We start from the raw sequence: 27406 nt of genomic DNA, 5'->3' as shown, positions 1-27406 counted from the left end.
AGGGTAATGTACACATATAACAGTGTATAATATAACATACAGGGTAATGTACACATGTAACACGTATGTAGTATAACATATAACACACAGTACATATAATATACATATATGGTGTGTAATATACAGTATAGTACAGATATATAATATATACCATACAATGTATAATATAACATACAGGGTAATGTACACATAATATGTAACATATAACACACAGTACATATAATATACATATATAGTGTGTAATATACAGCATAGTACAGATATATAATATATACCATACAGTGTATAAAATAACATACAGGGTAATGTACACATGTAACATGTATGTAGTATAACATATAACACACAGAACATTTAATATACATACATGGTGTGTAATATACAGTATAATACAGATATATAATATATACTATACAGTGTATAATGTAACATACAGGATAATGTACACATGTAACATGTATGTAGTATAAATATAACACAGTACATATAATATACATATATGGTGTGTAATATACAGTATAGTACAGATATATATAATATATACCATACAGTGTATAATATAACATACAGGGTAATGTACACATGTAACATGTATGTAGTATAACATATAACACACAGTACATATACATAGAGGAATAATAACCAGCAGCCTCTCACATCTCTGTTACACCCATTCATTATCCGGGGACATAATTATATCACCTCACCCTGCTATTCCCACTGCCCCAATCCAACATGGCCGCCGGGGCGTCACCCTGGTTGCTGTAGTAACTCATGCTCAGGGTCATCTGATGATCGGGGCGATAGCAGGTTAATCACAGCAAACACTAGATGACGATATGTTACATCTGTAGCAACATCACCGATAACAAGCCGGCGGCCATTTTCCTGTGGTGTAAATGCTTTATAGGAAGAGTAGTAGTTATAAATCCGGCCATTTTCTTATAGTCCTGACACGCTATTTAGTTATGGACAGATCCCTTTCAATTATATTACACTCTTAGTATTGTAGCTCGTCTATATGTCATCACTCACTGACTGACTCCTCCTCCGTACTGTATCGTGGTAATGTATTATATAAATAGTTATTTAATTATTATATAGGGGAGAGGGAACCGTACAGTGATATATGAGGGGGAATAACACAGCTCCCAGCACACACTGATATGTGCTATTATTATTATATAGGGGGAGAGGGGACTGTACAGTGATATATGAGGGGGAATAACACAGCTCCCAGCACACACTGATGTATTATTATTATATAGGGGAGAGGGGACTGTACAGTGATATATGAGGGGGAATAACACAACACCCAGCACACACTGATGTATTATTATTATATAGGGGGAGAGGGGACTGTACAGTGATATATGAGGGGGAATAACACAGCTCCCAGCACACACTGATATGTGGTATTATTATTATATAGGGGAGAGGGGACTGTACAGTGATATATGAGGGGGAATAACACAGCTCCCAGCACACACTGATGTATTATTATTATATAGGGGAGAGGGGACTGTACAGTGATATATGAGGGGGAATAACACAACACCCAGCACACACTGATATGTGGTATTATTATTATATAGGGGAGAGGGGACTGTACAGTGATATATGAGGGGGAATAACACAGCTCCCAGCACACACTGATATGTGCTATTATTATTATATAGGGGAGAGGGGACTGTACAGTGATATATGAGGGGGAATAACACAGCTCCCAGCACACACTGATATGTGGTATTATTATTATATAGGGGAGAGGGGACTGTACAGTGATATATGAGGGGAATAACACAGCTCCCAGCACATACTGATATGTGGTATTATTATTATATAGGGGAGAGGGGACTGTACAGTGATATATGAGGGGAATAACACATCTCCCAGCACACACTGATATGTGGTATTATTATTATATAGGGGAGAGGGGACTGTACAGTGATATATGAGGGGAATAATACAGCTCCCAGCACACACTGATATGTGGTATTATTATATAGGGGAGAGGGGACTGTACAGTGATATACGAGGGGGAATAACACAGCTCCCAGCACACACTGATATGTGGTATTATTATTATATAGGGGAGGGGACTGTACAGTGATATATGAGGGGGAATAACACAGCTCCCAGCACACACTGATATGTGCTATTATTATTATATAGGGGGGGAGAGGGGACTGTACAGTGATATATGAGAGGTAATAACACAGCTCCCAGCACACACTGATATGTGGTATTATTATTATATTGGGGAGAGGGGACTGTACAGTGATATATGAGGGGGAATAACACAGCTCCCAGCACACACTGATATGTGGTATTATTATATAGGGGAGAGGGGACTGTACAGTGATATACGAGGGGGAATAACACAGCTCCCAGCACACACTGATATGTGGTATTATTATTATATAGGGGAGGGGACTGTACAGTGATATATGAGGGGGAATAACACAGCTCCCAGCACACACTGATATGTGCTATTATTATTATATAGGGGGGGAGAGGGGACTGTACAGTGATATATGAGAGGTAATAACACAGCTCCCAGCACACACTGATATGTGGTATTATTATTATATAGGGGAGAGGGGACTGTACAGTGATATATGAGGGGGAATAACACAGCTCCCAGCACACACTGATGTATTATTATTATATAGGGGGAGAGGGGACTGTACAGTGATATATGAGGGGGAATAACACAGCTCCCAGCACACACTGATATGTGGTATTATTATTATATAGGGGAGAGGGGACTGTACAGTGATATATGAGGGGGAATAACACAGCTCCCAGCACACACTGATGTATTATTATTATATAGGGGAGAGGGGACTGTACAGTGATATATGAGGGGGAATAACACAACACCCAGCACACACTGATATGTGGTAGTATTATTATATAGGGGAGAGGGGACTGTACAGTGATATATGAGGGGGAATAACACAGCTCCCAGCACACACTGATATGTGGTATTATTATTATATAAGGGAGAGGGGACTGTACAGTGATATATGAGGGGAATAACACAGCTCCCAGCACATACTGATATGTGGTATTATTATTATATAGGGGAGAGGGGACTGTACAGTGATATATGAGGGGAATAACACATCTCCCAGCACACACTGATATGTGGTATTATTATTATATAGGGGAGAGGGGACTGTACAGTGATATATGAGGGGAATAACACAGCTCCCAGCACACACTGATATGTGGTATTATTATATAGGGGAGAGGGGACTGTACAGTGATATACGAGGGGGAATAACACAGCTCCCAGCACACACTGATATGTGGTATTATTATTATATAGGGGAGGGGACTGTACAGTGATATATGAGGGGGAATAACACAGCTCCCAGCACACACTGATATGTGCTATTATTATTATATAGGGGGGAGAGGGGACTGTACAGTGATATATGAGAGGTAATAACACAGCTCCCAGCACACACTGATATGTGGTATTATTATTATATTGGGGAGAGGGGACTGTACAGTGATATATGAGGGGGAATAACACAGCTCCCAGCACACACTGATATGTGGTATTATTATATAGGGGAGAGGGGACTGTACAGTGATATACGAGGGGGAATAACACAGCTCCCAGCACACACTGATATGTGGTATTATTATTATATAGGGGAGGGGACTGTACAGTGATATATGAGGGGGAATAACACAGCTCCCAGCACACACTGATATGTGCTATTATTATTATATAGGGGGGGAGAGGGGACTGTACAGTGATATATGAGAGGTAATAACACAGCTCCCAGCACACACTGATATGTGGTATTATTATTATATAGGGGAGAGGGGACTGTACAGTGATATATGAGGGGGAATAACACAGCTCCCAGCACACACTGATATGTGCTATTATTATTATAGAGGGGAGAGGGGACTGTACAGTGATATATGAGGGGGAATAACACAGCTCCCAGCACACACTGATATGTGCTATTATTATTATATAGGGGAGAGAGGACTGTACAGTGATATATGAGGGGGAATAACACAGCTCCCAGCACACACTGATATGTGCTATTATTATTATTATATAGGGGGGGAGAGGGGACTGTACAGTGATATATGAGGTAATAACACAGCTCCCAGCACACACTGATATGTGGTATTATTATTATATAGGGGAGAGGGGACTGTACAGTGATATATGAGGGGGAATAACACAGCTCCCAGCCACACTGATATGTGCTATTATTATTATATAGGGGAGAGAGGACTGTACAGTGATATATGAGGGGAATAACACAGCTCCCAGCACACACTGATATGTGCTATTATTATTATATAGGGGAGAGAGGACTGTACAGTGATATATGAGGGGGAATAACACAGCTCCCAGCACACACTGATATGTGGTATTATTATTATATAGGGGAGAGGGGACCGTACAGTGATATATGAGGGGAATAACACAGCTCCCAGCACACACGGATATGTGGTATTATTATTATATAGGGGAGAGAGAACTGTACAGTGATATATGAGGGGGAATAACGCAGCTCCCAGCACACACTGATATGTGGTATTATTATTATATAGGGGAGAGGGGACAGTACAGTGATATATGAGGGGAATAACACAGCTCCCAGCACACACTGATATGTGGTATTATTATATAGGGGAGAGGGCACCGTACAGTGATATATGAGGGGAATAACACAGCTCCCAGCACACACTGATATGTGGTATTATTATATAGGGGAGAGGGGACCGTACAGTGATATATGAGGGGAATAACACAGCTCCCAGCACACACTGATATGTGGTATTATTATATAGGGGGAGGGCACCATACAGTGATATATATGAGGGGGAATAACACAGCTCCCAGCACACACTGATATGTGGTATTATTATTATATCGGGGAGAGGGGACCGTACAGTGATATATGAGGGGAATAACACAGCTCCCATCACACACTGATATGTGGTATTATTATTATATAGGGGAGAGGGAACCGTACAGTGATATCTGAGGGGGGATAACACAGCTCCCAGCACACACTGATATGTGGTATTATTATATAGGGGAGAGGGGACTGTACAGTGATATATGAGAGGTAATAACACAGCTCCCAGCACACACTGATATGTGGTATTATTATTATATTGGGGAGAGGGGACTGTACAGTGATATATGAGGGGGAATAACACAGCTCCCAGCACACACTGATATGTGGTATTATTATATAGGGGAGAGGGGACTGTACAGTGATATACGAGGGGGAATAACACAGCTCCCAGCACACACTGATATGTGGTATTATTATTATATAGGGGAGGGGACTGTACAGTGATATATGAGGGGGAATAACACAGCTCCCAGCACACACTGATATGTGCTATTATTATTATATAGGGGGAGAGGGGACTGTACAGTGATATATGAGGGGAATAACACAGCTCCCAGCACATACTGATATGTGGTATTATTATTATTATATAGGGGAGAGGGGACTGTACAGTGATATATGAGGGGAATAACATAGCTCCCAGCACACACTGATATGTGGTATTATTATATAGGGGAGAGGGGACTGTACAGTGATATACGAGGGGGAATAACACAGCTCCCAGCACACACTGATATGTGGTATTATTATTATATAGGGGAGGGGACTGTACAGTGATATATGAGGGGGAATAACACAGCTCCCAGCACACACTAATATGTGCTATTATTATTATATAGGGGGGGAGAGGGAACTGTACAGTGATATATGAGAGGTAATAACACAGCTCCCAGCACACACTGATATGTGGTATTATTATTATATAGGGGAGAGGGGACTGTACAGTGATATATGAGGGGGAATAACACAGCTCCCAGCACACACTGATATGTGGTATTATTATATAGGGGAGAGGGGACTGTACAGTGATATACGAGGGGGAATAACACAGCTCCCAGCACACACTGATATGTGGTATTATTATTATATAGGGGAGGGGACTGTACAGTGATATATGAAGGGGAATAACACAGCTCCCAGCACACACTGATATGTGCTATTATTATTATATGGGGGGGAGAGGGGACTGTACAGTGATATATGAGAGGTAATAACACAGCTCCCAGCACACACTGATATGTGGTATTATTATTATATAGGGGAGAGGGGACTGTACAGTGATATATGAGGGGGAATAACACAGCTCCCAGCACACACTGATATGTGCTATTATTATTATAGAGGGGAGAGGGGACTGTACAGTGATATATGAGGGGGAATAACACAGCTCCCAGCACACACTGATATGTGCTATTATTATTATATAGGGGAGAGAGGACTGTACAGTGATATATGAGGGGGAATAACACAGCTCCCAGCACACACTGATATGTGCTATTATTATTATATAGGGGGGGAGAGGGGACTGTACAGTGATATATGAGGTAATAACACAGCTCCCAGCACACACTGATATGTGGTATTATTATTATATAGGGGAGAGGGGACTGTACAGTGATATATGAGGGGGAATAACACAGCTCCCAGCACACACTGATATGTGCTATTATTATTATAGAGGGGAGAGGGGACTGTACAGTGATATATGAGGGGGAATAACACAGCTCCCAGCACACACTGATATGTGCTATTATTATTATATAGGGGAGAGAGGACTGTACAGTGATATATGAGGGGAATAACACAGCTCCCAGCACACACTGATATGTGCTATTATTATTATATAGGGGAGAGAGGACTGTACAGTGATATATGAGGGGGAATAACACAGCTCCCAGCACACACTGATATGTGGTATTATTATTATATAGGGGAGAGGGGACCGTACAGTGATATATGAGGGGAATAACACAGCTCCCAGCACACACTGATATGTGGTATTATTATTATATAGGGGAGAGAGAACTGTACAGTGATATATGAGGGGGAATAACGCAGCTCCCAGCACACACTAATATGTGGTATTATTATTATATAGGGGAGAGGGGACAGTACAGTGATATATGAGGGGAATAACACAGCTCCCAGCACACACTGATATGTGGTATTATTATTATATAGGGGAGAGGGCACCGTACAGTGATATATGAGGGGAATAACACAGCTCCCAGCACACACTGATATGTGGTATTATTATTATATAGGGGAGAGGGGACTGTACAGTGATATATGAGGGGGAATAACACAGCTCCCAGCAAACACTGATATGTGGTATTGTTATTATATAGGGGAGAGGGGACCGTACAGTGATATATCAGGGGGAATAACACAGCTCCCAGCACACACTGATATGTGGTATTATTATTAATATAAAGGGGGGAGTGGACGGTACAGTAATATATGAGGGGGAATAACACAGCTCCCAGCACACACTGATATGTGGTATTATTATTATTATATAGGGGGAGAGGGGACTGTACAGTGATATATGAGGGGGAATAACACAGTTCCCAGCACACACTGATATGTGCTATTATTATTATATAGGGGAGAGGGGACTGTACAGTGATATGAGGCTGAATAACACAGCTCCCAGCACACACTGATATGTGGTATTATTATATAGGGGGAGAGGGGACTGTACAGTGATATATGAGGGGGAATAACACAGTTCCCAGCACACACTGATATGTGCTATTATTATTATATAGGGGAGAGGGGACTGTACAGTGATATGAGGCTGAATAACACAGCTCCCAGCACACACTGATATGTGGTATTATTATATAGGGGGAGGGGACCATACAGTGATATATGAGGGGGAATAACACAGCTCCCAGCACACACTGATATGTGGTATTATTATTATATAGGGGAGAGGGGACCGTACAGTGATATCTGAAGGGGAATAACACAGCTCCCAGCGCACACTGATATGTGATATTATTATTATATAGGGGAGAGGGGACCGTACAGTGATATATGAGGGGGGATAACTCAGCTCCCAGCACACACTGATATGTGGTATTATTATTATAAAGGGGGAGAGGGGACTGTACAGTGATATATGAGGGGGAATAACACAGCTCCCAGCACACACTGATATGTGATTTTATTATATAGGGGAGAGGGGACTGTACTGTGATATATGAGGGGGAATAACACAGCTCCCAGCACACACTGATATGTGGTATTATTATTATATAGGGGAGAGGGGACCGTACAGTGATATATGAGGGGGAATAACACAGCTCCCAGCACACACTATGTGCTATTATTATTATATAGGGGGAGAGGGGACTGTACAGTGATATATGAGGGGGAATAACACAGCTCCCAGCACACACTGATATGTGGTATTATTATTATATAGGGGGGGAGAGGGGACCGTACAGTGATATATGAGGGGAATAACACAGCTCCCAGCACACACTGATATGTGCTATTATTATTATATAGGGGAGAGAGGACTGTACAGTGATATATGAAGGGGAATAACACAGCTCCCAGCACACACTGATATGTGATATTATTATTATATAGGGGAGAGGGGACCGTACAGTGATATATGAGGGGGAATAACACAGCTCCCAGCACACACTGATATGTGGTATTATTATTATATAGGGGAGAGGGGACCGTACAGTGATATATGAGGGGAATAACACAGCTCCCAGCACACACTGATATGTGCTATTATTATTATATAGGGGAGAGAGGACTGTGCAGTGATATATGAGGGGGAATAACACAGCTCCCAGCACACACTGATATGTGGTATTATTATTATATAGGGGAGAGGGGACCGTACAGTGATATATGAGGGGAATAACACAGCTCCCAGCACACACTGATATGTGGTATTATTATATAGGGGGAGGGGACCATACAGTGATATATGAGGGGGAATAACACAGCTCCCAGCACACACTGATATGTGGTATTATTATTATATAGGGGAGAGGGGACCGTACAGTGATATATCAGGGGAATAACACAGCTCCCAGCACACACTGATATGTGGTATTGTTATTATATAGGGGAGAGGGGACTGTACAGTGATATATGAGGGGGAATAACTCAGCTCCCAGCACACACTGATATGTGATATTATTATTATATAGGGAGAGGGGACTGTACAGTGATATATGAGGGGGGATAACACAGCTCCCTGCACACACGTATATGTAGTATTATTATATAGGGGAGAGGGGACCGTACAATGATATATGAGGGGGAATAACACAGCTCCCAGCACACACTGATATGTGCTATTATTATATAGGGGGAGAGGGGACCGAACAGTGATATATGAGGGGGAATAACACAGCTCCCAGCACACACTGATATGTGGTATTATTATTATATAGGGGGGAGTGGACGGTACAGTAATATATGAGGGGGAATAACACAGCTCCCAGCACACACTGATATGTGGTATTATTATTATATAGGGGGAGAGGGGACTGTACAGTGATATATGAGGGGGAATAACACAGTTCCCAGCACACACTGATATGTGCTATTATTATTATATAGGGGAGAGGGGACTGTACAGTGATATGAGGCTGAATAACACAGCTCCCAGCACACACTGATATGTGGTATTATTATATAGGGGGAGGGGACCATACAGTGATATATGTGGGGGAATAACACAGCTCCCAGCACACACTGATATGTGGTATTATTATTATATAGGGGAGAGGGGACCGTACAGTGATATCTGAAGGGGAATAACACAGCTCCCAGCACACACTGATATGTGCTATTATTATTATAGAGGGGAGAGGGGACCGTACAGTGATATATGAGGGGGAATAACACAGCTCCCAGCACACACTGATATGTGCTATTATTATTATATAGGGGTAGAGGGGACTGTACAGTGATATATGAGGGGGAATAACACAGCTCCCAGCACACACTGATATGTGATATTATTATATAGGGGAGAGGGGACTGTACTGTGATATATGAGGGGGAATAACACAGCTCCCAGCACACACTGATATGTGGTATTATTGTTATATAGGGGAGAGGGGACTGTACAGTGATATATGAGGGGGAATAACACAGCTCCCAGCACACACTGATATTTGCTATTATTATTATATAGGGGGGGAGAGGGGACTGTACAGTGATAAATGAAGGGGAATAACACAGCTCCCAGCACACACTGATATGTGATATTATTATTATATAGGGGAGAGGGGACCGTACAGTGATATATGAGGGGGAATAACACAGCTCCCAGCACACACTGATATGTGGTATTATTATATAGGGGGAGAGGACCATACAGTGATATATGAGGGGGAATAACACAGCTCCCAGCACACACTGATATGTGGTATTATTATTATATAGGGGAGAGGGGACCGTACAGTGATATATGAGGGGAATAACGCAGCTCCCAGCACACTGATATGTGGTATTATTATTATATAGGGGAGATGGGACCGTACAGTGATATATGAGGGGGAATAACACAGCTCCCAGCACACACTGATATGTGGTATTATTATTATATAGGGGAGAGGGGACTGTACAGTGATATATGAGGGGGAATAACACAGCTCTCAGCACACACTGATATGTGGTATTATTATTATATAGGGAGAGGGGACTGTACAGTGATATATGAGGGGGGATAACACAGCTCCCTGCACACACGTATATGTGGTATTATTATATAGGGGAGAGGGGACCGTACAGTGATATATGAGGTGGAATAACACAGCTCCCAGCACACACTGATATGTGCTATTATTATATAGGGGGAGAGGGGACCGTACAGTGATATATGAGGGGGAATAACACAGCTCCCAGCACACCCTGATATGTGGTATTATTATATAGGGGGGAGTGGACGGTACAGTGATATATGAGGGGAATAACACAGTTCCCAGCACACACTGATATGTGCTATTATTATTATATAGGGGAGAGGGGACTGTAGAGTGATATGAGGCTGAATAACACAGCTCCCAGCACACACTGATATGTGGTATTATTATATAGGGGGAGGGGACCATACAGTGATATATGAAGGGGAATAACACAGCTCCCAGCACACACTGATATGTGGTATTATTATTATATAGGGGAGAGGGGACCGTACAGTGATATATGAAGGGGAATAACACAGCTCCCAGCACACACTGATATGTGGTATTATTATTATATAGGGGAGAGGGGACTGTACAGTGATATATGAGGGGGAATAACACAGCTCCCAGCACACACTGATATGTGGTATTATTATTATATAGGGGAGAGGGGACTGTACAGTGATATATGAGGGGGAATAACACAGCTCCCAGCACACACTGATATGTGGTATTATTATTATATAGGGAGAGGGAACTGTACAGTGATATATGAGGGGGGATAACACAGCTCCCTGCACACACGTATATGTGGTATTATTATATAGGGGAGAGGGGACCATACAGTGATATATGAGGGGGAATAACACAGCTCCCTGCACACACTGATATGTGCTATTATTATATAGGGGGAGAGGGGACCGTACAGTGATATATGAGGGGGAATAACAGCTCCCAGCACACACTGATATGTGGTATTATTATTATATAGGGGGGAGTGGACGGTACAGTAATATATGAGGGGGATTAACACAGCTCCCAGCACACACTGATATGTGGTATTATTATTATATAGGGGGAGAGGGGACTGTACAGTGATATATGAGGGGGAATAACACAGTTCCCAGCACACACTGATATGTGCTATTATTATTATATAGGGGAGAGGGGACTGTACTGTGATATAAGAGGGGGAATAACACAGCTCCCAGCACACACTGATATGTGGTATTATTATTATATAGGGGAGAGGGGACTGTACAGTGATATATGAGGGGGAATAACACAGCTCCCAGCACACACTGATATGTGATTTTATTATTATTATTATATAGGGTGAGTGGTGACTGTACAGTGATATATGAAGGGGAATAACACAGCTCCCAGCACACACTGATATGTGGCATTATTATTATATAGGGGAGAGGGGACCGTACAGTGATATATGAAGGGGAATAACACAGCTCCCAGCACACACCGATATGTGGTATTATTGTTATATAGGGGGAGAGGTGACCGTACAGTGATATATGAGGGGGAATAACACAGCACCCAGCACACACTGATATGTGGTATTATTATTATTAAATAGGGGGAGGGGACTGTACAGTTATATATAAGGGGGAATAACACAGCTCTCAGCACATACTGATATGTGGTATTATTATTACATAGGGAGAGTGGACCGTACAGTAATATATGAGGGGGAATAACACAGCTCCCAGCACACACTGATATGTGGCATTATTGTTATTTGGGGGAGAGGGGACTGTACAGTGATATATGAGGGGGAATAACACAGCTCCCAGCACACACTGATATGTGGCATTATTGTTATATGGGGGAGAGGTGACTGTAAAGTGATATATGAGGGGGAATAACACAGCTCCCAGCACACACTGATATGTGGTATTATTATTATATAGAGGAGAGGGGACTGTACAGTGATATATGAGGGGGAATAACACATCTCCCAGCACAAACTGATAGGTAGCATTATTATCATATAGGGGAGAGGGGACTGTACAGTGATATATGAGGGGAATAACACAGCTCCCAGCATACACTGATATGTAGCATTATTGTTATATAGGTTGAGAGGTGACTGTACAGTGATATATGAGGGGAAATAACACAGCTCCCAGCACACACTGATATGTGGTATTATTATTATATAGGGGAGAGGGGACTGTACAGTGATATATGAGGGGGAATAACACAGCTCCCAGCACACACTGATATGTGGTATTATTATTATATAGGGGGAGAGGGGACTGTACAGTGATATATGAGGGGGAATAACACAGCTCCCAGCACACACTGATATGCGTATTATTATTATATAGGCGAGAGAGGGGACTGTACAGTGATATTATGTAAAATCCACCATTGGTTAAGAGGTGAGGGATTTTGGGAATTTCACAGTGAATTACTTTAGAGGTATCAGTTGTTAGCACAGGAAGCCTAGTACAGTTTTTACATAGGGGTAATAGTGTCTCCCCCAATACACAGGATTTCTCAGCAGTGAAGACGATATCCAGTAAATGTGAGACACCCAGCAGCCGTCCCCAAGTGTCAGGAGGACTGAGCAGGACCCAGAGCCCCATCACGGTGCCTCCACCTCACTCACTGATACATGATAGAGACAATGACCAGAAGACCCTGGAACTCATCAACAAGATTATTCAACTTCTGACTGGAGAGGTGACTGCTGGGAAGGGGACATTATACAGTAACACCAGGGGATGTGTCTGGGTGATGACTGGAGAGGTGACTGCTGGGAATGGGACATTATACAGTAACACCAGGGGATGTGTCTGGGTAATGACTGGAGAGGTGACTGCTGGGAATGGGACATTATACAGTAACACCGGGGGATGTATCGGGGTGATGACTGGAGAGATGACTGCTGGGAAGGGGACATTATACAGTAACACCAGGGTATGTGTCTGGGTGATGACTGGAGAGGTGACTGCTGGGAAGGGGACATTATACAGTAACACCAGGGTATGTGTCTGGGTGATGACAGGAGAGGTGACTGCTGGGAAGGGGACATTATACAGTAACATCGGGGGATGTGTCTGGGTGATGACTGGAGAGGTGACTGCTGGGAATGGGACATTATACAGTAACACCAGGGGATGGGTCTGGGTGATGACTGGGGAGGTGACTTCTGGGAATAGGACATTATACAGTAACACCAGGGGGTGTGTCTGGGTGATGACTGGAGAGAATACTGCTGGGAATGGGACATTATACAGTAACACCAGGGATGTGTCTGGGTGATGACTGGAGAGGTGACTGCTGGGAATGGGACATTATACAGTAACACCGAGGGATGTGTCTGGGTGATGACAGGAGAGGTGACTGCTGGGAATGGGACTTTATACAGTAACACCGGGGGATGTGTCTGGGTGATGACTGGAGAGGTGACTGCTGGGAATGGGACATTATACAGTAACACCAGGGGATGGGTCTGGGTGATGACTGGGGAGGTGACTTCTGGGAATAGGACATTATACAGTAACACCAGGGGGTGTGTCTGGGTGATGACTGGAGAGGTGACTGCTGGGAATGGGACATTATACAGTAACACCGAGGGATGTGTCTGGGTGATGACAGGAGAGGTGACTGCTGGGAATGAGACATTATACAGTAACACCAGGGATGTGTCTGGGTGATGACTGGAGAGGTGACTGCTGGGAATGGGACATTATACTGTAACACCAGGGGGTGTGTCTGGGTGATTACTGGAGAGGTGACTTCTGGGAAGGGGACATTATACAGTAACACCGGGGGCTGTGTCTGGGTGGTGACTGGAGAGGTGACTGCTGGGAAGGGGACATTATACAGTAACACCGGGGGATGTGTCTGGGTGGTGACTGGAGAGTGACTGCTGGGAAGGGGACATTATACAGTAACACCGGGGGATGTGTCTGGGTGATGACTGGAGAGGTGACTGCTGGGAATGCGACACTATACAGTAACACCGGGGGATGTGTCTGGGTGATGACAGCAGAGGTGACTGCTGGGAAGGGGACATTATACAGTAACACCGGGGGATGTGTCTGGGTGATTACAGGAGAGGTGACTGCTGGGAAGGGGACATTATACAGTAACACTGGGGGATGTGTCTGGGTGATTACAGGAGAGGTGACTGCTGGGAATGGGACATTATACAGTAACACCAGGGGATGTGTCTGGGTGATGACTGGAGAGGCGACTGCTGGGAATGGGACATTATACAGTAACACCAGGGATGTGTTTGGGTGATGACTGGAGAGGTGACTGCTGGGAATGGGACATTATACAGTAACACCAGGGGATGTGTCTGGGTGATGACTGGAGAGGTGACTGCTGGGAAGGGGACATTATACAGTAACACCAGGGGATGTATCTGGGTGATGACTGGAGTGGTGACTGCTGGGAATGGGACATTATACAGTAACATCAGGGGATGTATCTGGGTGATGACTGGAGTGGTGACTGCTGGGAATGGGACATTATACAGTAACACCAGGGGATGGGTCTGGGTGATGACTGGGGAGGTGACTTCTGGGAATAGGACATTATACAGTAACACCAGGGGGTGTGTCTGGGTGATGACTGGAGAGATGACTGCTGGGAATGGGACATTATACAGTAACACCAGGGATGTGTCTGGGTGATGACTGGAGAGGTGACTGCTGGGAATGAGACATTATACTGTAACACCAGGGGGTGTGTCTGGGTGATTACTGGAGAGGTGACTGCTGGGAAGGGGACATTATACAGTAACACCGGGGGCTGTGTCTGGGTGGTGACTGGAGAGGTGACTGCTGGGAAGGGGACATTATACAGTAACACCGGGGGATGTGTCTGGGTGATGACTGGAGAGGTGACTGCTGGGAATGGGATATTATACAGTAACACCAGGGGGTGTGTCTGGGTGATAACTGGAGAGGTGACTGCTGGGAATGGGATATTATACAGTAACATCGGGGGATGTGTCTGGGTGATGACTGGAGAGGTGACTGCTGGGAATTGGACATTATACAGTAACACCGGGGGATGTGTCTGGGTGATGACAGCAGAGGTGACTGCTGGGAATGGGACATTATACAGTAACACCGGGGGATGTGTCTGGGTGATGACAGCAGAGGTGACTGCTGGGAAGGGGATATTATACAGTAACACCAGGGGGTGTGTCTGGGTGATGACTGGAGAGGTGACTGCTGGGAATGGGATATTATACAGTAACACCAGGGGGTGTGTCTTGGTGATGACTGGAGAGGTGACTGCTGGGAATGGGATATTATACAGTAACATCAGGGGATGTGTCTGGGTGATGACTGGAGAGGTGACTGCTGGGAATGGGACATTATACAGTAACACCAGGGATGTGTCTGGGTGATGACTGGAGAGGTGACTGCTGGAAATGGGATATTATACAGTAACACCAGGGGGGGTGTCTGGGTGATGACTGGAGAGGTGACTGCTGGGAATGGGATATTATACAGTAACATCAGGGGATGTGTCTGGGTGATGACTGGAGAGGTGACTGCTGGGAATGGGACATTATACAGTAACACCAGGGATGTGTCTGGGTGATGACTGGAGAGGTGACTGCTGGGAATGGGACATTATACAGTAACACCAGGGATGTGTTTGGGTGATGACTGGAGAGGCGACTGCTGGGAATAGGACATTATACAGTAACACCAGGGGATGTGTCTGGGTGATGACTGGAGAGGTGACTGCTGGGAATGGGACGTTATACAGTAACACCAGGGGATGTATCTGGGTGATGACTGGAGTGGTGACTGCTGGGAATGGGACATTATACAGTAACATCAGGGGATGTATCTGGGTGATGACTGGAGTGGTGACTGCTGGGAATGGGACATTATACAGTAACACCAGGGATGTGTTTGGGTGATGACTGGAGAGGCGACTGCTGGGAATAGGACATTATACAGTAACACCAGGGGATGTATCTGGGTGATGACTGGAGTGGTGACTGCTGGGAATGGGACATTATACAGTAACATCAGGGGATGTATCTGGGTGATGACTGGAGTGGTGACTGCTGGGAATGGGACATTATACAGTAACATCAGGGGATGTATCTGGGTGATGACTGGAGTGGTGACTGCTGGGAATGGGACATTATACAGTAACACCAGGGATGTGTCTGGGTGATGACTGGAGAGGTGACTGCTGGGAAGGGGACATTATACAGTAACACCAGGGGATGTATCTGGGTGATGACTGGAGTGGTGACTGCTGGGAATGGGACATTATACAGTAACACCAGGGATGTGTCTGGGTGATGACTGGAGAGGTGACTGCTGGGAATGGGACATTATACAGTAACACCAGGGATGTGTTTGGGTGATGACTGGAGAGGTGACTGCTGGGAATAGGATATTATACAGTAACACCAGGGATGTGTCTGGGTGATGACTGGAGAAGTGACTGCTGGGAAGGGGACGTTATACAGTAACACCAGGGGATGTGTCTGGGTGATGGCCGGAGAGGTGACTGCTGGGAATGGGACATTATACAGTAACACCAGGGGATGTGTCTGGGTGATGACTGGAGAGGTGACTGCTGGGAATGGGAGATTATACAGTAACACCAGGGATGTGTCTGGGTGATGACTGATGAGGTGACTGCTGGGAATGGGATATTATACAGTAACACCAGGGGATGTGTCTGGGTGATGACTGGAGAGGTGACTGCTGGGAATGGGACATTATACAGTAACACCAGGGGATGTGTCTCGGTGATGACCGGAGAGGTGACTGCTGGGAATGGGACATTATACAGTAACACCAGGGGATGTGTCTGGGTGATGACCGGAGAGGTGACTGCTGGGAATGGGACATTATACAGTAACACCAGGGGATGTGTCTGGGTGATGACCGGAGAGGTGACTGCTGGGAATGGGACATTATACAGTAACACCAGGGGATGTGTCTGGGTGATGACCGGAGAGGTGACTGCTGGGAATGGGACATTATACAGTAACACCAGGGGATGTGTCTGGGTGATGACTGGAGAGGTGACTGCTGGGAATGGGACATTATACAGTAACACCAGGGGATGTGTCTGGGTGATGACTGGGGAGGTGACTGCTGGGAATGGGACATTATACAGTAACACCAGGGGATGTGTCTGGGTGATGACTTTATCATTGTGTGTGTCAGGTTCCTATAAGGTGTCAGGATGTCACTGTCTATGTCTCCATGCAGGAGGGGGAGTATATAGAGGAACACGGGTCTGTACAAGGACGTGATGATGGAGAATCACCGGCCCCTCACATCACAGGGTAAGAGGAGATTATATCACGGTCCTGTCTGTGTACATAGGAGATGTCATCCCTGTGTGTACAGTATATAATACAGTGTTTCATGTGGACAGTGTGAGACTATATAGTATAAATGCACATCATATGTATATATTAGAGAGTGCAGACTCACAAATGAAGGGTGTATGGGCACATATGGGCCGAAGGAGGGACACACAATGAATGGACAGACACGGGTCTCGTTCACACATACCCAGTCTACTTTTGCGGGCCCACCCACACCCCCTTGTACAGTTGGAGATTCCCCTTGTACAGTCGGACACACACAAACACCCCCACCCTTGTACGGTCACGCACACACTCCAATGTATGGTCGGACACACACATACATACACCCATGTAAGGTCAGACACACACACACCCATGTACGTTCAGACACACACACACCCATGTACTGTCGGACGGACACACACACACACACACACACCACCACCTTCCCCCCCCCCCCCAAAACCAGAGGACCCTTCAGTATTACCCACCCATGCTGGGGAAAGCTACGCTGTGACTACACGTTTCTCAGGGAAATGGCTTCTCTGCCCGTGACTTGCTGATCCTGGCCGCGTGGCCTGAATGTGTCCCAGGGCTCACCGACCAGTGACACCTAGGACCAGATCTGCCTCTGCCATTGCCCTGCATACTTGGATATCTTTATACCAGACCTTGGACCGGACCAGATCTGCCTCTGCTATTGCCCTGCATACTTGGATACCTTGATACCAGACCTTGGACCGGACCGGACCAGATCTGCCTCTGCCATTGCGCTGCATACTTGTATACCTTTATACCAGACCTTTGACCGGACCAGATCTGCCTCTGCCATTGCCCTGCATACTTGGATACCTTTTATACCAGACCTTGGACCTGACTAGATCTGCTTCTGCCATTGCCCTGCATACTTGGATACCTTGATACCAGACCTTGGACCGGACCAGATCTGCCTCTGCCATTGCCCTTCATACTTGGATACCTTTATACCAGACCTTGGACCGGACCAGATCTGCCTCTGCCGTTGCCCTGCATACTTGGATACCTTTATACCAGTCCTTGGACCTGACCAGATCTGCCTCTGCCTTTGCCCTGCATACTTGTGTAATCTGTTAGCAGACCTTGGACCTCATCATAACATTTCTTTGATACTGCCGCTTATGTCATCTCGGTGGCACAAGTCGCATCTTGTCAAGCGCTACCAGCCCTCAAGGCTGCTACACGACCCAAAGGCCTCACCTTGCCAAGTCCTCAAGGCTGCTACTCGGTCTGTCTGGAAGAATGTTCGCCAATGTCTCTTCAAGGTTTCTTTTCGCACCAAGACCTGAGCAGGTAAACGTCGGAGACCATGCAACTTCAAGATGGGAGATCTGGTCTGGTTGTCTTCCAAGAACATTAGCATCCGCCAGCGATCACAAAAGTTGGGTCCCAGATTCATTGGGCCCTTTAGAATTATCTCCTGGATCAGTCCAGTGGCCTTCGTCTTAACTTGCCTAATACCCTCAAGATCAATAACACGTTTCACTTGCTCAAACCGGTGTTCTCTTCTTCCAGGTTCGTCTCCAGACGGTCAGTCAGACCTTCGCCTGTCCTTATCCGAGGGCATCAAGAATTTATTAGAGAATCTTGAATTCAAGGTTTTCACGTGGGGGTCTTCAGTTCTTGGTCCATTGGTAGTGGTATGGACCAGAAGAGCGCTCCTGGGTTTCCCAAAAGATCTCTGCATGCTCCAACTTTGAAGAAAAAGTTTTTTGAGGATTTTCCTGACAAACCAGAGTCTAGGGGTTCCTTAGGACCTCGTCAACGCCCCCCTTGTATTGTTACAAGCCACCGCATTGCGAACACCGGGCGATTGATCGCTGAACTCCTCCCACCGGCTGTCTGTCATTCCTGATCTGACCGCATTGGCTCCTGTGGCTTTTCCTTTCTTGTGTTTCACATGTTTCCAGTTCTGGTGTTTGCATCCTGTCAAGTCGAGTGTCTTGTACCACGGCCTGTCTCAAGTGTTTCCTGCTGCTTGTGTCATCCCTGCGGCACAAGTCACAATCCAGCATCCCCTGTCTACGTTATCTAGCACACTTCTATATGTGCCATCTCTGCTGCACTCTAGTGTCTCCAGCCGCTTGTGTCATCTCGGCAGCCCCTTGCCAAGCGCTACCAGCCCTCAAAGCTGCTACACGGCCCAAATGCTGCACCTAGCCAAGCACTACCAGCCCTCAAGGCTGTTACATGGCTCAAAGGCCGCACTTTGCCAAGCGCTACCAGCCCTCAAGGCTGCTACATGGCTCAAAGGCCACATCTTGCCAAGTGCTACCAGCCCTCAAGGCTGCTACTCTGCTAAGGCCGCACCAAGTCAAGCACCATCAGCCCTCAAGGCTGTTACTCGGCCTAAACCGAATTTTGTTTGCATTATCAGCCCTCAGGGTTGTTGCTGGACTTCATTCTTACGGGGTCCCCGACAGTAACAACTTTATCCTCAGCACTTTTGCTTCTCAGTGGTGAATCAAATCCTAGATTTATAACACAAGACCAACAAGTCTAGATCTAAGCAGCCTTGGGTGGCCAGACGTTCAACTCCTAAATCTGGCGAAAATCCCTCCCAGGGTGGGAGGCTGACTTTTGCGGTTCACCGACTCATGGCAGCAGACATCCACAGACGCCTGGTTCAGAGAAGTGGTCTCTCATGGATACGCTCTCACCTTCTTGAGAGATCCTCCCCAGCTATTTTTTTGTACCGGTCTTCCATCAGGCCCTATCAAGGCCCACGCCTTTGAGGAAGCCATTCACTCCATGCTAAGCTCAGGTGTGGTAATACTGTACCTGTTCGTTCGGATCTTCGAGGAACTGGTTTTTATTCCACTCTCTTTTTTTTTTTTTTTATTCAGTAACCCAATGGTTCTCACCGGCCTATTCTTCTTTTTTTTTATCTATAGATAGAGAGTCTATTTCACCGGCCTATTCTGAATCTCACATCCCTCAACAGGTTTATCAGAGTACCCAAGTTCCGCATTGGAAACTCTACGAACTATTGTTCTGGCAATGTAACCTGGGGATTTTATGGTTTCCCTGGAAATTCAGGATGCGTATCTGCATGTGCCTATTACTCCATTCCACCAACTATTTCTACGGTTTGCTGTTCTGCAGCGACATTACCAGTTTCAGGCACTGCCATTTGGTCTGTCAACGGCCCCTCGGGTCTTTACCAAGATAATGGCAGTTATGATGGCCTACCTGAGGCGTCAGAATCGTGCCACACCTAGACGACCTCTTAATCTTGATACAGTCACAGGCTGTTTTGCAACGCCATCTCCATCTTGACCATTGCCTGCGCTCAAGCACACGGCTGGATCGTCAATTGGAAAAGTGCTCCCTCCAACACAGAGGATGGTACATCTGGGTGCACTCCTGGATTTTCAGGTACAATGGATCTTTCTGCCAGCAGATAAGATTTCGGTATTGCAATTGCAGGTGCGTAAATTGCTCCACAATCACAGGGTATTCACTCACTCAGCAATGCAGGTCCTGGGGTCCATGGTGTCCACCATCGATATGGTGGAATATGCCCAGTTCCACTCCAGGCCTCTTCAACAACTGATTCTATCACAGTGGAACGGCTAGTATCGTCTGATCCGGTCCCAGACGATACTCCTCCCTCCGGTGGTGCAGATTTCCCTCTCATGGTGGCTGCAGACCTCTCATCTGAACAAGGGTCGCCCCTTCTGGATCCCAGAGTGGGAGCTCTTCACTACGGATGCCAGCCTTCGCGGATGGGGCGCGGTGACAGATGGACATCCCAGGAATGTCACCTGCCTATAAACATCCTGGAGCTTCGAGCTGTGTACAGATCGCTCACTTTGGCGCGGCACCTTCTCCAGGGCAGGCCAGGTCAAATCCAGTCCGACAATGCGACCACAGTTGCTTACCTCAACCATCAGGGAGGCACACGAAGTCAGGCAGCCATGCGGGAAGTAGCACACATCCTAATGCGGGCCGATCGTCATCTCCCGCAATCTCTGCTGTATCCATCCCCGGAGTACTTAACAGGGAAGCAGACTTAATAAGCCATCGGGATGTATACGCAGGAAGGTGATACTGATAGCTCCAGCCTGGCCCAGGCACCACTGGTTCACCAGTCTATGGAGTCTCCATATAAACACTCCTTTTCCACTTCCTCTACGGCCGGATTTGTTAGCACAGGGTCCTTGTCTGCAATCGGACCTACCTCGTCTGTCTTTGACGGCGTGGCTCTTATGTGATCCCTCTTAAGAGCCAAAGGTTTCTCTAGCATTGTGGTCAGGACGATTCTTGGAGCGAGGAAGCTTTCCTCAGCCCACATCAGCACTCTTATTTTTAAGGGTGCTCACCCAGAGGTTATGACCCTATAGTTTTAGGTATTTCTGGGTGCTTGCTTTGTATTTTCTATCTAGTACAGAGCTGTCCTCAGTACCCGGATAGTTACCTTCCAAAAGTGGTATCCTGGGTTTTTTATTTGAATGAAGAGTGTGTGGTTCCGGTTTGTCTGACCTTCATGTACGGTTGCCGTAGTGCTTCTCCTAGACACGTGCAGGGCGGCCACATGGGCTTCCGTCCACACCTTCCTTAGATTTTTTGCCTTTGATAATTTTGCCTCTCAGGATGCTTCCCTTCTGCTCAGGAGCGTCCCCACCCTTAGGGGAAACTGCTTTATTACGTCCCCATGGTAATCCCTGTGGACCCGCTATGGACCCTGAAGAAGAAATTAAGAGTTATGGTAAAACTTACCCTTGTTATCTCTATTTCTTTGAAGTCCATAGGTTCCACAGGGTGTCCACCCTGATGCACCTGGCTTCAATGGGTATTTTTCTCTCAGTCACTGATTCCCTCATCTTTTGTGAGAGTGTTTATTCTTCCTTCTCCTCTCTCCTACTCCTGCCTTGGGCTTGCTTACAAAACTGGCTGCCTATTCCTGGGAGTGGGGTATATTTGGAGGAGGGCCAGTGCATCCTGGGAGCTAAAGTTTTAACTGTGAGGTGCATGGCTGACTCCTACCAACTACATCCCATGGTAATCCCTGTGGACCCTATGGACTTAGAAGAAATATAGTTAAAAAAGAGTAAGTTTTCCCATAACTCTTAATTTGCATGACATAGACAGCACAGCCATGCAATATTATAGATATGCATAGTGTTTTTATATAATGGTTTTTTTTTATTACATTTTTCTTTTACATGTCTGTACTGCCTCCTCCTTTAATATAATGGAACTTGGACACATTTGTATTTATGTGCTTTTCTATAGGCAGTAACACCACCAATTAGAGTCCCCACTCAGTATAGAGAGCCTGTAATACCCTTGTAGTATTGTTCCCTTTCTGTGTAAATGTCAGGGTTATACTGAATTCCACACTATGATACATACTGTATGTATAGGCAGCAGCATTGATATGTTTTATGATTTGATGTAATTAACAATATTACATCTTTTAAATCTAACACCATACATTTTATCCAACAGAACAATCTACAAATCCACCTACTCATATACAGGAGGAACCAGTCTCATGTGATGGAGGAACCCTCACAGACAGTGACATTTATACACCCACAGATCATACACAGTATACATCTACTCATATTAAGGAGGAACCAGCCTCATGTGATGGAGGAACCCTCACAGACAGTGACATTTATACACCCACAGATCATACACAGTATACATTTACTCATATTAAGGAGGAACCAGTCTCATGTGATGGAGGAGACCTCACAGACAGTGATATTTATAAGCCCACAGATCATACACAGTATATGTCAACTCATATTAAGGAGGAACCATTCTCACGTGATGGAGGAAACCTCACAGACAGTGACATTTATACACCCACAGATCATACACAGTATACATCTACTCATATTAAGGAGGAACCAGTCTCATGTGATGGAGGAACCCTCACAGACACTAAAATGTATACACCCACAGATCATATAATTACTCATATTAAGGAGGAACCAGTCTCATGTGATGGGGTAACCCTCACAGACACCAACATTTACACACCCATAGATCATACACAATATCCATCTACACATTTTAAGGAGGAACCAGACTCGTGTTATGGAGGAAACCTCACAGACACCAACATGTATACACACCCAGTTACTACACAATGTACATCTACTTATATTAAGGAGGAACCAGCCTCATGTGATGGAGGAAACCTCACAGACACCAACATGTATACACTCCCAGTTACTACACAATGTACATCTACTTATATTAAGGAGGAACCAGCCTTATGTGATGGAGGAAACCTCACAGACACCAACATGTATACACTCCCAGTTACTACACAATGTACATCTACTTATATTAAGGAGGAACCAGTCTCATGTGATGGAGGAAACCTCACAGACACCAAAATTTATACACCCACAGATCATACACAGTATACATCTACTCATATTATGGAGGAACCAGTCTCATGTGATGGAGGAACCCTCACAGACAGTAATATTTGTACACTCACAGATCATACACAATATACATCTCATATTATGGAGGAACCAGCCTCATGTGATGGAGGAACCCTCACAGACGCTGACATTTATACACCCACAGATTATACAGAGTATACATCTACTCATATCAAGAAGGTACCAGTGTCATCTTCCAATGGAGTAAGGGTTGTTAAACATCAGAAGAAAAAAAGGATTAATCAGTTTTATTCCTGCTCTGAATGTCAAAAATGTTTTAAAAGGAAAGACCACTTTGTACTGCATCAGAGAATCCACACAGGAGAGAAACCGTATCCTTGCTCTGAGTGTGGAAAATGGTTTAGACGTAAAGCATATCTTGTTGAACATCAGAGAATTCATACAGGAGAGAAGCCGTATTCTTGCCTTGAATGTGGAAAATGTTTCATCAGTACTTCAGATCTGATAAAGCATCAGAAAATTCATGTAGGATCGAAACCGTTTTCTTGCTCTCATTGTCGTAAATGTTTTACCAGTAAATCTGCTGTGAAAAAGCATCAAAGACTCCACACAGGAGAAAAACCGTTTTCTTGCTCTGAATGTGAGAAATGTTTTTTCAGTAAAGCTCCTCTACTGAGGCATCAGAAATGTCACACAGGAGAGAGACCGTATTCAAGGCCTGAGATTGGGGAATGTAATGGAAAATTAGATGAGGAAAATCATCAGGGGCTCAGTACAGGAGAGAGACCGTATTTGCGGCCTGAGCTATGGGAATGTAATGCAGAAAATCATCAGGGGCTCAGTACAGGAGAGAGACCGTTTGTTTGCTCTGAATGTGGGAAATGTTATAGACGCAAATCTTATCTTATTGAACATCAGAGAATTCACTCAGGAGAGAAACCGTTTTCTTGCGCTGAATGTGGGAAATGTTTTACAAATACATCAGGGCTGATAAAGCATCATAAAAGCCATACAGGAGCTAAAACAAGCTGTTTCTGTGAATGTGGTACATGTTACACCTGTACATTGGTTTTGACAAAACCACACGTAAGAAAGAAATTGTATCCTTGTTCTGAATGCGGGAAATGTTATAGCCGTAAATCACATCTTGTTGTACATCAGAGAATTCACACAGGAGAGAAACCATTTCCATGTTCTGAGTGTGGGAAAGGATTTGTCAGTACATCAAGTCTAAAACAGCATCAGAAAATGCACACAGGAGTGAAGCCGTATTCCTGCCCTGAGTGTGGGAAAAGATATACCTGTAACTCAGGTCTGAAGAAGCATCGGAGGCGCCATACAGGAGAGAAACCATATTCCTGCCCTGAGTGTGATAAATGTTTTATCAATAAATCTGGTCTGGAAATGCACCAGATGCTCCATACAGGAGAAAAGCCTTATTCCTGCTCTGAGTGTGGGAAATGTTACATCAGCCAATCAGGTCTGAAGAAGCATCAGAGACTCCATACAGGAGAGAGACTGTATTCCTGCCCTGAGTGTGGGAAAAGTTATACCTGTAACTCTGGTCTGATAAAGCATCGGAGGCTCCATACAGGATAGAGACCATATTCCTGCTCTGAGTGTGGGAAATGTTATACTTGTAACTCAGGTCTGATAAAGCATCTGAAGCTCCATACAGGATAGAGACTGTTTTCCTGCTTTGAATGTGGGAAATCTTACAAACATAAATCATGTCTTGTTGAACATCAGATAAGTCACACTGAATAGAAACTGTATTCCTGCTCTGAGTGTGAGACAGGATTCAGACACAATTTACATCTTGTTAGACCTGTTTTCTTCTGAAAGCAACTTTAGAAAATGAAGCATATTTTGACCACAAGTCATAGAATTGATGGAGGAATTAAGCCCTATTCTGGGGAAATGTTATTATTTGTAAGTAATATCTGCAATAAACTAAGGGCATAATTCATAATCTTGCTCTACATGTGGGAAATGTTTTACTAGCAAGTGAGGAGTGATATTTCCAGGTTTGCATAAAATTGGATTTAAAAAAAAATAAAATAATCAAAAACTTATTTGATTGAAATAGGTTTTTTTATTACAATTTTTTTTAAACATTTAAGAATTTAAAACGTTTACTTAGGATTTTTTTTTTTTAAATGTATTTAAATCCCCAAAAACTGATTTAAATCAAATAAATTGTTTTTTGATTTTTTTTTAAAAAAATCCAATTTTAGGAAACCCTGGATATTTCTGTTTAATATATTTATAGACCATCATCTCCACAATACAATGAGTGATAGATATTGTCCATCTCTTTAAATAACTAATTATAGAAACATAAAATGAAATATAAGAAAAGCAGTACTAAAGAAGAGAGAAATAAAATGTAGTCATAACACGAACGTTTATTTTGTGATTCTGTTAATTCATCTGGGGACTCGAAAAACCAGGTATTCAATTGGAGATATCTTATGTCATTGCCTGTCAACAATTTTTTTTGAAATGTCCTCTTTTTTGTTAAAATTAGATAAGTATCATTTAAACAGTTGTGCCTTATATTTTCACTTTGAGAAGCCAAAATTTATTGGATTATCACAATTTTTGCAATTTTTTAAAGTTGGTGAGTAACATTTTTATATGATATAAGAAACCAAATACATATATGAAAATGTTCTTGAATTATCTTTGTAAAACTTTTTTTTTTTTTTTTAACAGAGCAGCCATCTTCATCCAATATCTATAAATATAAGGACACATTCCTAAGCAAGGAAATAAATTGATTACATTTCGGGCATTTGTTTTCAGATTTTTTAATATACTTTATAGTAAATGTATAATTTACTCTATGCTGAATTGTAAATTGTTACTCCAGTGTCAAGATTCTCGGTGAGATGGTATGAATGCTGACTGTACAAATAGGATTGGTGTGGACCCAAAATTGAGGCATAGAGCCTAACTTTCTGGTGGCCTTCACCAGAGACCACCACAACATCCACTTTGATGCAGAGGGATATTAAATCATCCAAGGATGACTACAGCTCCCTGGATGCTAATTCTTCCCTGCCAGATGGA

The 27406-nt window shown here is 44.3% G+C and overlaps 1 protein-coding gene across 2 annotated transcripts; it reads left to right on the top strand.

The window, feature by feature from the left end:
* Window positions 1-1007: 1007 nt before the first annotated feature.
* Window positions 1008-27126, top strand: LOC148522688 (uncharacterized). Of its 2 annotated transcripts, none has more exons than XR_015878521.1 (4): window positions 1008-1065; window positions 13094-13285; window positions 17818-17894; window positions 27050-27126. XR_015878521.1 is itself a non-coding variant. In XM_088473889.1 (4 exons), exons 3-4 carry the CDS (start codon window positions 17861-17863, stop codon window positions 25928-25930), a joined length of 2553 nt encoding a protein of 850 aa, XP_088330015.1. In that variant the 5' UTR covers window positions 1008-1065; window positions 13094-13285; window positions 17773-17860; the 3' UTR covers window positions 25931-26131. The 2 variants fall into 2 exon arrangements, 1 of the variants encoding a protein (XP_088330015.1); XM_088473889.1 differs by lacking the exon at window positions 27050-27126 and adding an exon at window positions 23412-26131 and having other exon boundaries at window positions 17773-17894.
* Window positions 27127-27406: the final 280 nt, after the last annotated feature.

The sequence above is a fragment of the Taudactylus pleione genome, unplaced genomic scaffold (genome assembly GCF_031769625.1).
Source record: "Taudactylus pleione unplaced genomic scaffold, aTauple2 ptg000144l, whole genome shotgun sequence".
In the NCBI taxonomy this organism is placed as follows: Eukaryota; Metazoa; Chordata; class Amphibia; order Anura; family Myobatrachidae; genus Taudactylus; species Taudactylus pleione.
This window is presented reverse-complemented; position numbering and strand designations above follow the sequence as displayed.